This window comes from Squalius cephalus, assembly GCF_949319135.1.
Source record: "Squalius cephalus genome assembly, chromosome: 11".
In the NCBI taxonomy this organism is placed as follows: Eukaryota; Metazoa; Chordata; class Actinopteri; order Cypriniformes; family Leuciscidae; genus Squalius; species Squalius cephalus.
The window spans coordinates 12992178-13006088 of NC_137132.1; the positions used below are offsets into that span (position 1 = coordinate 12992178).

At 35.7% G+C, this 13911-nt stretch overlaps 1 protein-coding gene and 1 long non-coding RNA gene across 2 annotated transcripts; one reads left to right on the forward strand and one right to left on the reverse strand.

The window, feature by feature from the left end:
• The first annotated feature begins 1328 nt into the window (after positions 1–1328).
• On the forward strand, positions 1329–11729 carry itgae.1 (integrin, alpha E, tandem duplicate 1). The gene is made up of 15 exons (XM_079886435.1): positions 1329–1457; positions 1643–1745; positions 1870–1949; positions 2096–2172; positions 7320–7425; positions 7491–7544; positions 7632–7703; positions 7852–7973; positions 8074–8225; positions 8357–8510; positions 8754–8895; positions 9336–9455; positions 9612–9698; positions 9811–9882; positions 10949–11729. The coding sequence occupies exons 1-11, from the start codon at positions 1391–1393 to the stop codon at positions 8778–8780; spliced, it is 1014 nt and encodes a 337-aa protein (XP_079742561.1). The 5' UTR covers positions 1329–1390; the 3' UTR covers positions 8781–8895; positions 9336–9455; positions 9612–9698; positions 9811–9882; positions 10949–11729.
• LOC307167195 lies at positions 4130–4610 on the reverse strand. Its single transcript, XR_013822747.1, has 3 exons — positions 4553–4610; positions 4300–4364; positions 4130–4193 (listed from the first exon to the last, which is right to left on the reverse strand). It is a non-coding gene; the product is annotated as an uncharacterized lncRNA (long non-coding RNA).
• Positions 11730–13911: the final 2182 nt, after the last annotated feature.

The following is a 13911-nucleotide window of genomic DNA, read 5'->3' on the forward strand; positions in this document are numbered from 1 at the left end:
AGTTGCCGCAGCACAGCCAATGACCGTACTTGCCGTTCATCTGTGTATGCTGTGCAGCTGCACTGCGTTTTAAAGATTTGGCTTCAATGTTCTCAAGAAAAGGAGTTTTCCCATAGCATAAGCTAGCCTTACGCAATACGAGAGACCTTTCGAAAGGCAACTGGGTCGCAGTGAACAGAGCTTTTTTTGAGGAGGTAAAAAGCGTGTTGTTTTACATAACCATTGAGGAATTTTAACCAAAGTGTGTTACAAACTTACATGAAGACCCTAAAGAATCATAAATTGTGGAAATTGGGCATCCGATAACCCCTTTAAAGCACTATTACACAAATATTTTGAGGTTAATTTAAAAACTGAGGGCTGAGGGTAGACTAGTGCAAAACTAGTGAATACCTATATAGTATGCCAGTGATAATTAATGGGCATCTCACTCACTTTAAAAAGATTTCTAAAATAAAAGGACCATTTTTCTTCCGGTGGCCTATTTTCTAAATAGAAAATACAATTTCAAATGGGGCTACCAGTCAGAACATTGAACCAAAAGCTTTGTTAACTAGTTTATTTTCAGATCTGTATGAGAGTCACACAAAGCTTTATAACACGCATATATATACAAAGTTATATATATATATAAGTTATACTTTATAACTACACATATACACACATCACAATTTAAATATAAACATATACACCAGCACGATATAAATCGATATAAATCATTACAAAAAAAGGGAACTTTTAAAGGGAACCCTCACTAACATGACCCACCCCATAATTCCTCGCCATAGGATACAACATGTTTTTCGTCCGAATAGCATATTTGTGTTCAGCCGCTCTTAATTGCAATTTCCTTTTTCTTTGACCTGTATAGAAATATCCGTACTCACATTCTAACCTATTACTAGTACATACGAGGAATTGCAATCAATAAAGGACTCAATGGATACACTTCCCCAGAAGACATATCAATAAAAGTAATTGTTCTGACCAAGTTATCACAATGTCTACACCCTCCACATCTAAAATTACCAACTAAAGAACCAAGCCATGTTTTCTTTTCAGGAGCAGGAAGATATCTATACCACCTTGTTTCGTATAGTTGGTGGATGCCTATAACTAACCATTGATTTTTCTGAAAAAAGTTGCCCGAAGAGTGCTATCACTTTGATGATGTTCCAATTAGTGTTTATAATATGTCTAATTTGTGTTCTTATTTTAGAGTATATACAGTCTTTACTATAAAAAATAAAAACAGCTAATAATTTTCAATTTGAGTAAATGTGCTGTGTCTGAAGTATGTCAAGAGGGAGGGTTTAACAGTCAGCAGAGGCATGTGTGCTGTTCTACTTTCAACACCTCAACGAGCTGCTTTCTGTCTCAGTGTGCCGATATGTTTTTTTTAAAGAGTGGAATTGAACAAATTCACAAAATGTATAAAGGACTGCTATTTTTGATTGGTATGTATTTATGTACAGTGTTGATAATCAGTGTTTACAATTAATTATTTTAAAACACAACTTATTTATTTGAATCTGAAAATGTCTGGGCTAAAGTAGAAACTATATAAAAACATAATCTTACTACTGTGTAAAATTCTGCTGTCTGAAACATTTTGTTTTTTACTCATTATTTTATGTTACAGTCATATGCAGTGTGACCGGGTTCAATATTCAGATATCTCAAGTGAAGCATTTCATAAAAGATGATCCACTCTTTGGACAAACTATTATCCAATCAAAAGATGGGTTAGTCATTTGTGACATTTTTTAAAATTATGTCGTTTTACTGAAATAGATAAATAAATGTTCTTTATAATGACCTTATAGGTCATTTATTTTAGTAAAAGTGTCCTAATTTGTCGTGTTCTAGAGTTTTTGTTCCTTCCCCATCAAATGGAAAACTTTTCAGATGCGCTCTAAAAGATGAATGCGTCGATTTAAATTTGATCGGTAAGTTTGTCTTTTTCTTTTGTATCTTTTTATAGAGAAGCTCAAAATGTAAACTTAACTTTGTTAATTTCATAATAATGTCCTCACTGATTTACAGAATTACTTTCATAGGAAAAAATCTTATTATATCAATGTATCTTTTAAAGATGAAAAACCAAAAGGCCTGAGATCAGTTGCATCTGTAGCTTCTAGGCTGATATCAGAAGAAGAGGAGCACCTTGTGGTATGTATAAAAACATGTAAAAAAAGACAGTTTTATTGTTTTATTTTACAGTTTTATGTAAAAAAAGACAGTTGTTTTATTCTCAACATGATTTCACCAAAGATTGAGCTATTGAAAGCTATACCAAACGAGAAGTAGACTGTGCGTAATCAGACAGTTCGTGTCTGTCACACAACATTTTTACATAAACCGCAGAGATTGTGGCTTCCCCTTCACATACGTGACAGACAGAAATGTGTCGGTTCTCCTCTAAAGAGGAAATAGTCTTTTAGAGAGTAGGAAAATGGTGAAAAAATGGTTTGTGAAAAGTTAATTAGGACTAGGAATATTGGGATACCAAAGTTATTTCTGGGGAATTGAATTTGTTTACCGTATATGTATTTGGGACATTAGGGGAAATTGTTCAGGATGATGCTTGTATTGTGACTATCAGGAGGAAGTCATAAGCATTTTGAGTCAAAACTGTTACTTCACCCAAAACCATACACTGTTAGACTTTTCAAGGGTTTTTTACAGTAACTTAGTGGCAACACTGTTGCAACGAAGCTAATCAGTACACTACTAATCATTATTTTTTATTTGTACTAAACAAATTAGATTTCATAATTTTGATATATGATTCATTTTATTTTTATCCTACATAAGTACTACTAGTACTGACATACAAACCAATTAGACAAGTTATCACAAAATACCATTTTTTTTTTTTAAACATTTCATATATATCACAAAATAAACAGTATGCCAATGCTGGAAATGATGTGTGAAATTTTTACACATTAATGGGTGAGTTTAGGGATAACGTTTTTTGTGTTAATTTTAACTCATTCATTGTGTTAATGATTTTAACAAAGTAAATATGTTAGAAATGTTAGCACAAAGATGTGTAAACGTGTTAAATTAACACATTATGTGCTGTCCTTCACTGCACACATTGTTAAAAACATACATAAAACCATAAACAAAACGTTAGCATTTGACAAAATGAATGTAGAGTCACTGGTTGTTTAGCTTATACAAGTATTATAATGAAATATCAACCATTACATTCATAAAACTGCAGAATATAAATACATTTTTAAGCAGTCAAAAAGGAAATGTCCAACACAGGACAAAACACAGTTCTTTTCACAATACAAGACACATAACCCCACCTTAAAAATAATTTCACTTATTTACAAAAATTTGTTGGATTCATGTACACTGGAGGCCAAAAGAAGTATTTAAGTGTCTTAATGTTTTTGAAAGAAGTCTCTTTGATGCTCAAGAAACATTTCTTATTATTATCAATGTCTGACTGTCTACTCGTCCATCTTTTCTACAGCATAGGAGTAAAAGTCATCATCAATAATCTTTAAAAAGCCAACACAATGTTTTTGTCCACCTTAGCGAATAGATGAACTTCTCCAAAGATTGGTTCCTGTTCAGAACTTGATTGACAACATCAGAATGTTCCCTGGTCTGTATGCGTGTCCACAAACACAAATGTGCTCAGTCCTTCAGAGGAGATCATGGTTCCAACACTATATAAAACACACAGAGAGAGAAAGAGAGAGAGAGAGAGAGAGAGAGAGAGAGAGAGAGAGAGAGAGAGAGAGAGAGAGAGAGAGAGAGAGAGAATATTAGTGTCAAATTATTTTAAACCTCCTTTTAAAAAAAATGTATTATTATTTTCACAAAAACTTAAGAATATATATTTGTAAACAGCTTTTGTCAATCAATAGCATACAAAATAACTAAATTAAATTATGCCAGATTAAATTTTAATACTTACAAATCCTAAATTCTGTCCAAAAATGCTGAGATCCATAGAGAGAAAGACTGAAATCGATGATTTTAGCCCATTTCAGCCTTGTCTGCAGTGAAGGGGTGAGGGGTCCCTGTTTGAGACAAATACACAGACACATGCAAGAAATCACTGTGTGATGATCTTTCTCCTTCCTACAGTAGTTAACCCACCTGTGCGCTGATGTTAGGACCTTCCTGTTCAGGTGGGACTGCAATGGTAGAGAGTCTTCTGCCTAATAAAATATCAAAATAATGCAAAAATATAAACCTAGGCCTAAGTAGTTTAGAATGCTAGATTTGGTCTAAATGAATTAGTGAAAGTTTTACTGCAGTGCTTACCTGGATACATTTAATCTGGTTAGACTGAACACAGAAAATGGTCCATCTTCTGATTGGTTCATTTGCTGTGTAATATAAAGTTAGACATGATGCAAAGGTCACTTATTTGATATAAAGTTAGCCAATTTTATAGAGATTTTATAAGATATTGTAATCTACCTAGTCTGCACCAGTGGCTCCAAAGCACTTTTCACATATTGCTAATTATTTCAGCAAACTTATCTCAAAATATATCACAAATGGCCTAAATTACCTCCGGAATCTTGCTAGAAGTCACTGGCGCGAATTGGCGCTTTGTTGCAGTTGCCTTTAAACGCATACAAAAATGGAAGTAAATATTAAATTCCATAAAAAAACTATGTTAGCCTATAGTTTGCAAACTAATGCTAAAACTATAAAGATTCTCATCAGTAGTCCAACATTATCTACAACCAAAACAGAATTTCACATTAGTTAATTTATTGTTAATGTAAACTAAGCATTGCTTGTTGGCATATTTAAAATCGACAATTCAATAATCTAACAAAGTCTGTAAAATGAAACGTTAGCGCAGTTTACCATGGTAAAGTTCGTTACCGCCATGTTGACGAGTAGGCTAACGTTATAACATCTATCTATAAATTACAGAAACGTCTGTCTGTCTGTCTGTGTGTGTGTCTGTTCCTCGCATATCTCTCGAAAAGTTAGTCCGATTGATTTCATACTCGACAGGTGTCTCGCCGCGGGCACGAGTAAGTGCAGTGCCAAGTTTGACGTTGTTTGGATGAGAAATGCAAAATATATAGTTAAATATATCATTTTTAGAAGGTTGTGGTTTAAAAATAAACATTCTGACATTAGAGGGTTGTATCGGTCAAAGAAGCCCCAAGAAGGTTGTGGTTTAAAAATAAACATTCTGACATTAGAGGGTTGTATCGGTCAAAGAAGCCCCAAGAAGGTTGTGGTTTAAAAATAAACATTCTGACATAAACACTCAGTCAGCTACACTGTTTACTTCTGAATATTATAGTTTGGTTCCAGAACGTGATAAATCCATCTATCTATAAATTACAGAAACGTCTGTCTGTCTGTGTGTTATTCGCATATCTCTCGAATGTGAGATAACCACTAAATGTGTGAAAACCGCTATTTTCTGTTTCAAACTTTCACATAGCATCTTCTTTAGGTTATAATAACATAAAAAATTCAAATCCAGACTTTGATTTTCAAAGATTTATTATAAAAACGGATATTTTTTTCCCAAAAATGCAATAAATTCATGACTTTTTTTTCCCAAAATGCAATTAATCCATTGAATCAATATAAAGTTATTTTTGATCATATTGCCATCGCAAGAAATAGGCCCTATCTCCTGAACTTTTGACGGCGATCAGCTCACAAAAACTGATTTTGCACGGGCACTTTGCACTGCTCCCTGAATCGAGGCACTTATTAATTTGTGGATGTAAACTGAATCTGTAAGTCAGCTATGCTGTTTACTTCTGAATATTATATTTCATTCTGGTGCGCTAAACGTTATCGCTACTGCTTAATAGTAGCCTATTCATCAACTATCCTATTCAATGCGTTCACAGTCTCTTTCACGGGCATCATTTGTAGTAGCCTGTTCACAAACTGTTTGCTCAAGCATAGCTTTTTCTCGGAGTTCACTGTGTGCTTTCTACCATGCACAAATAAAAATGTCACTGAACTTTTACTGTGTAATTGTAACAATGAGCACTCAAACACACCAAACCAACAATTACTAAAAACACACACAAAAACTGATTTTGCACGGGCATTTTTTGCACTAGTAGGTTAAACTGAGCACAATCCTGTCAACACACACAGAATGTTTTTTTTTTTTACCTTGCTTGCTGGTCTCTCTCTCGGTGAAGTGAATTTCGTCTCTTCCCCAGGCCAGACATGAACGGCGCGGTCCAACAAAAGACAATCAGACCCCAATGATATTACACTGGATGCTCCGGCACGACAAATCCCAGACAGTGTATAGGCCTAGTGATGCGCCGTTATATTTCTGACGTACGGTAGCCTACTCCGAGTCCAAGCGCTCGCGCTATTTCTGACAAGGGACAAACAGGTTTGCATTTTGTAATGATCCTGTGGTCGCTTCAATGTGTCCAATATAGACAGCCTCTGTCTATTATAGCGTTGTAGACACGCGGTGTAAAGCAAAAATTAGGAAATAAAAAGCATGATGGAATGGTGCCAGCCAGAGAGACCATTACGTCAAATACAGTAGTATAGCCTACAGCAAATTTAAAAAATACAGTAAGTCTCTGTATGTGGTGTTAGACAAATACAGTAGTATACAGCAAATTTTAAAAATACAGTAAGGCCTATTTAGCTGCGTCGAACTCACGCCGTAGCTACGTCGTAGGCTGTGTGCTACACCTACACGTACCCTTCGGCGTACCCTGACGTGCACCTCTCCAAAAATGGAACAAGTGTCAACTCTACGCGGACGCAAGCGCTGTGATTGGTCTGCTAGGAACGCTCCCTCGGGTTTCACACGCTCCCTCTGCATGCGCGTCAACGCAGACAACGACACAGAAGTATAAATGAAAACCAACGCGTTGCCTACAGCGTAGGCTACGGCGTGAGTTCGACGCAGAAGTATAATGAGGTCTTAAGTCTCTGTATGTGGTGTTGGACGTCACAGAAAATTCCCATGATGCAATGGGAATCACAGTTATTTACTGTAAAGAGAAATAGCAGTATAATACTTGGGGATTTAAAGTAAATAACTGTAGAAATTACAGAAAAGTCTAACAGTGTATATAGTGACGGCACTTCCCTAGTGAAAACATCTACAAAATAAAACAATGTATTCTTTGTAAAGTTTCAATCAGAGCGATTCTGTCACTGTGAGTAGCCTAGTTAAACATTTACCACTAATTCTTATTGACATAGGACATTAACATCCATTTATTCAGTGAATGAAATGATAGCCGAACATGAAGAGGAATGACTTCGGTACAATCGAGATAATTAGAGTTGTGTATTTTTTTTCTCCCAAGATGTGTAACCAAGTTCGCATACAGAAGTCAGCAACTGAGGATTTTAATGGAAATTGCACACTGATGAATCCCGATGAGAAAGTCAAATTGAATCCTGTTAAATTTGGTATGTATGGATGATTTGATAATGGTATTTCTATCTCTGATTTTTCTAAATCTCTTTCATCTCAGTCAACAACAACAACAACAACAACAACAACAATCGAGGTAGAAGTATCGATCAAGGTTAGCCCACCTGAGATAAAACGAAATAATTTGTGGCTCATTTAAAGAATCGGATTGCTAATTTATATTTCTGTCAATATCCACAAGTTAAACAGAGGATGAGAAGACAAGCAGAGCCGGACAGTGACATGAAAACAGATGAAGAAGAGGAAGAGGACGGTACTAGTCTATGTTTGGCCTTTGAAATAAATCAGTATTATTATTTATTAATTATGTCATGCTGATTGTGTCATACTACAGATGCAAAGAATAATGTTTTAAAAGAAACCAGTATTTTTATACTGATATTTCAGAACATCTTTTTTAGATGCTGGGACAGAGATTTCTTTTGTGCTGGACGGCTCTGGCAGCATTAGTGAAGAAGACTTTGAGAGAGCCAAAGACTTCATCTACAATGTCATGTTCAATGTTTGGAAAGCATGTTTCAATGCAAGTATAAACTAAAGGATTTTATGACAAACATTTATAGCTATTTTTTTTAAGTGCAATTTAAAAGGTATTATACTCAACAAAACAATTCTCTCCTCAGTGTGACTTTGCGATAGTGCAATATGGCAATATAACCAAGACAGAGCTCTCACTTAAAGAAAATGAGAACCGTACCAGTGCCTTGCAAAAGGTCAAGGAAATAAAGCAAATTGGCTATATCACAAAGACTGCCTCGGCCATCTATCATGTCCTGTGAGTTTACAATTTATGATGTGAAATACTAGACATTTTATACTGTATCTTAAGTGTTTGATTAGCATGTAGCACTTTTGTTGGTTATACGTTAATGTCATGGTCTGACTGGTTTCATTGGTTGTTTACAGTACAAATGTTTCAATCCCTGAGAATGGATCAAAAAATAACTCCAAAAAAATAATGATTGTTTTGTCTGACGGTGAAATTTTGGGAGATCCGATGAAACTTACTGATGTTTTGAACATGACACAAATGAAAGATTTCAATCGCTATTCCATAGGAGTAAGTGTCCTGTTTACTGCTTATTTCTCTAGCATTTTAAATGTTTAAAATGCAATTAGAATTACAATTACAGATTGAATCTGTCCCTGTAGATACTTCAAGGTTCACCAGCATGAGCCCTATACTAAAACACTCATATCAGCTATATTACACAGAGTTTGTTATTATATAGTTAATGATTTGTATGTTTTATTTAAAAAATAAATCTTAAAACCCATACACTTAATAACATCTTATCTTTAGGTTGGTGACGGCATTCTGACTAAATAAGCAATAAAAGAGATGATGGAAATAGCAGATCCTGGTCAATTTTTCAATGTTTCCAATTATGCTGCATTAGATGACATTCTGTCCAAACTGGAGAACAGTATAGTTGGGGTTGAAGGTAAGAAAGTTTCAAACGTTTTGTAATATAAAAGAGAAAGGCAGTTTGGTGAATAGTTCCAATGCTAAAATCTAATTGGATGAGCAGCTGTAGCCTAAATAAAAAGCTGTTGTAAAATTGAACCATGCAGATATTCAGTGCAACAGCACAAAATTGTGAGTGCTACTTTTAGATAACATTTCCTTAAACAAGCAGTAAACTGAGTAAAACATTTAAAACAAAACATTTCCAGTTACTTTATCTATTTTTTGCACCGCCAACTAAAATTGTTCCAAACTAAGCCAAGCGTTGTGCCTCCAATCAACACATGTATGACAGTGTTTTGTGAATCAGTGTGCTTGAATGAATCTATTGTGAAATGGACCCACAAATCCAGTGGAGCTACTGGATAAGGATCATGAATAATGGCAGTATGTACTTTGTACCTCTTCTGTTCAAAGAAGGAAACTTCTCCATCCTCATCCATGATCTGAAGCCTTCATACATCGGCCCGTACTTTTGTGAGCGGAGCAGTGAACGCTGGAGAGTGGAAATCATAGAATCAGAGCCTCCAGTTGAGAGTAAGTTCAGTCCCTGCATGGGAAAGTCTTTCAAATTCATTTAGAGGAGGAATCACAAAATGGTGTGAGGATAACAATTTATTAAAGATAAATATTATAATTATTATGACAATCATTTTACATTTATATAACATAACATTTCTATTTGTGGCACAGAGTTGAACTCTTATCATAACTCCTGGTTATTCTTTTTTGCTGGAGCTGGACTTTTCATTCTTCTTTTTATTGTATTCAACCTCACTGGTGAGCATTATACTTTTCATTCATTATCCAAAGTAAAAACTCAATGAACCAGTATTTACTTAGAGAATTGATGAACTGACTCCAATTTATTTGTTTATAAAACAATATTCAGGTTTAAATAACCGTTGTATGAAATGTGTGAGATCATCCAAATCTTGCTCTAATAATGAAGAACACGATGAAGGTAAGTTCAGTAAAAATTATTTGAATGAGATTTTAAGATCTTTGTTTGTTTGTTTTTCTGAAGAATGGGTTGATAGATTTATTAATGGCACTTATGCCAGTTGATACATTGTTTATACAAAATATATAATTTTTTTTTTCAAAGATGACAAGTTTCCAAGTACGTTTCCAATTGCTGCTAATGTGGTTTGAAAAAAAGCTGATAATGCAATGTGAAACTCCTGTTGATAGCCTATATAAATGTTGTATATATATTATGATGTCATACTCTTTTGTTTTTCAAGAACATGATTCTTCAAGTCAAAATCAGTATTGTATCAGTCAAAAAGAGTATTGATGGGCTTAGAGTGGTGCAGGTATGACATCACTTTGTAGGCCAAAACGCGGAAGCGAGTTAGCATTTTAGCACTTTTAGTTTTGGTTAAATGGCTGAAATAAGGTCTGTGGTGAACACAAGCTCAAGACACTTTCACGTTTTATTCTATGACATAAAATACATCAGTATTACGCAACTAGGGATTTTTTTTAAGCTGGTACGCGTCTTGAAAAAGGCTGTAGCTAAAAAGTGGCTAATTGGGACTACAGAGGCTGTCAAGGAGATTAAACGTCATCACGCGGAAATGTTAAGCTCAGTCCGGCTTTTACAGCATCGTTATGGTTATAATTGTGCTCTTACAAACTATTCAAACTCAAACGCTCAGGGAAAATGTTTTTAGATAAAAACTGAAAGAGTTGTCGGAAGCTTAGTGATGGTGACGTTGAATTAGTGGGACCGTGGTGTAGTTCGTTAATAGCCTACCTTTAGCTTTTTACTTCTGGCAGCTGCATTTAGGCTTCAAAATTCATAAAAGTTGTGTACATCTGTGATAATTATCTTGATGGACAAAACGTGCAAGTATCATAAACTTTTGATGATCACAGAGCTTGTTTTTAGCGATAATCCAAAAGCCTATGGGAAAATCCTATTGGTTTTTTGTCGAGGGAACCAGTGTGATGAGTGACATAATACCTGCACCACACTACTGAGCTAAAATATGCTAATTAAATATTTTATATTTATTTATCAGCATTCAGAACTCCAGATCCAAAGGACTCTACCATAACTACGGTATATGGTAATATATAATGTATGTTTGGAAAACTGTTTCTATCATAAGGACGAGAATAACCTTCAAGATCGTTTCAGTCAACCAGGCATAAAACTGCAAATGAAGAAATGCTGATAACAGTGGGAAATAAAAACAGGATTCCCTATTATAGATGATCAATCATGTCATCTGTTTTGAAATATTTTTCGATTTATTGATTCTTTTAAAAAAGGTTGATAAAAAATGTAATAAATTTGTAAACCACATATGTAAATTGATGTGCAAATGAACTTTTCCTTTGTGTAAGTGCAATGTACAAATCATTTAAATGCAAACAAACAAGAACACTGTTCGGATGTACGATATTTAGGTCACTGTATATTAAAAGTGTCAACTTCTCTATATTTTAGTAATCTTTGTCTACAATTTTTATAAAGGTTATTTTAAACTTGAGACTCAGGGGAAGCTGTGAAAAAAAATGTGTAGGTGAGGTGTTAGGTTTAGTTTTGTTGCCTTTTTGTTTCCACATGTTTGTCTTTTGTGTTTACAGTTCAGTTTAGTCTTGATTAATCCCTAGTTAGTTCCCTTAGTTACTAATTACTTTCACCTGTTGGTCATTTTCCCCTCATTATTCCTTGTGTATTTAAACCCTTATTGTTTCCTCTGTTTATTGTTCTGAGTCATCTGAGTTTTAAATTGTTGCTAGTTCTTTTGAGTATTCTTGTTGGGGATCATTGGATTAAAGAATTGTTTTTGTCATATTTTCTTGAGTCGTGTGCTTCACTTTAGCATGACGATAAGCTACATTTACGTTTAATATAAGCAGGGCTGGAAATGGCTGAGATTCACTGGGGGACTCTAGTTGGTGTTGCAGAAATTATTTATTGGTGAGACTGTAATGAACCAAATCATTCACGAAATGCCTTTTTTCTTGCAAGAATGGTCCCCTGAATTCGCCATTATAGCAGATATAACGACTGAAGCGACAACACTCCAGGTTACTATAGTGCGGCCTGCTACGCAATACTCGTTTCCCTATCTCAGGGAACCGAGGTTACGCTAGTAACCGAGTAGTTCCCTTTCGAACGGTCACTTCGTATTGCGTAGCTATACGCAGTGGGGAGGCCATGCAAAACGCCGCACATAAGTAACTGGCTGCTACTGTAACACTGAACAAGCCAGAAACCCATACGAATATAATATAATATAATATAATATAATATAATATAATATATATATATATATATATATATATATATATATACAGTGAGGAAAATGAGTATTTGAACACCCTGCTATTTTGCAAGTTCTCCCACTTGGAAATCATGGAGGGGTCTGAAATTGTCATCGCAGGTGCATGTCCACTGTGAGAGACATAATCAAAAAAAAAAAAAAAAAAAATTCCAGAAATCACAATGTATGATTTTTTAACTATTTATTTGTATGATACAGCTGCAAATAAGTATTTGAACACCTGTCTATCAGCTAGAATTCTGACCCTCAAAGACCTGTTAGTCTGCCTTTAAAATGTCCACCTCCATTCCATTTATTATCCTAAATTAGATGCACCTGTTTGAGGTCGTTAGCTGCATAAAGACACCTGTCCACCCCATACAATCAGTAAGAATCCAACTACTAACATGGCCAAGACCAAAGAGCTGTCCAAAGACACTAGAGACAAAATTGTACACCTCCACAAGGCTGGAAAGGGCTACGGGGAAATTGCCAAGCAGCTTGGTGAAAAAAGGTCCACTGTTGGAGCAATCATTAGAAAATGGAAGAAGCTAAACATGACTGTCAATCTCCCTCGGACTGGGGCTCCATGCAAGATCTCACCTCGTGGGGTCTCAATGATCCTAAGAAAGGTGAGAAATCAGCCCAGAACTACACGGGAGGAGCTGGTTAATGACCTGAAAAGAGCTGGGACCACCGTTTCCAAGGTTACTGTTGGTAATACACTAAGACGTCATGGTTTGAAATCATGCATGGCACGGAAGGTTCCCCTGCTTAAACCAGCACATGTCAAGGCCCGTCTTAAGTTTGCCAATGACCATTTGGATGATCCAGAGGAGTCATGGGAGAAAGTCATGTGGTCAGATGAGACCAAAATAGAACTTTTTGGTCATAATTCCACTAAACGTGTTTGGAGGAAGAAGAATGATGAGTACCATCCCAAGAACACCATCCCTACTGTGAAGCATGGGGGTGGTAGCATCATGCTTTGGGGGGGGTTTTTGCACATGGGACAGGGCGACTGCACTGTATTAAGGAGAGGATGACCGAGGCCATGTTTTGCGAGATTTTGGGGAACAACCTCCTTCCCTCAGTTAGAGCATTGAAGATGGGTCGAGGCTGGGTCTTCCAACATGACAATGACCCGAAGCACACAGCCAGGATAACCACGGAGTGGCTCTGTAAGAAGCATATCAAGGTTCTGGCGTGGCCTAGCCAGTCTTCAGACCTAAACCCAATAGAGAATCTTTGGAGGGAGCTCAAACTCCGTGTTTCTAAGCGACAGCCCAGAAACCTGACTGATCTAGAGAAGATCTGTGTGGAGGAGTGGGCCAAAATCCCTCCTGCAGTGTGTGCAAACCTGGTGAAAAACTACAGGAAACGTTTGACCTCTGTAATTGCAAACAAAGGCTACTGTACCAAATATTAACATTGATTTTCTCAGGTGTTCAAATACTTATTTGCAGCTGTATCATACAAATAAATAGTTAAAAAATCATACATTGTGATTTCTGTATTTTTTTTTTTAGATTATGTCTCTCACAGTGGACATGCACCTACGATGACAACTTCAGACCCCTCCATGATTTCTAAGTGGGAGAACTTGCAAAATAGCAGGGTGTTCAAATACTTATTTTCCTCACTGTGTATATATATATATATATATATATATATATATATATACACACACATACACATACTAGTCCAGA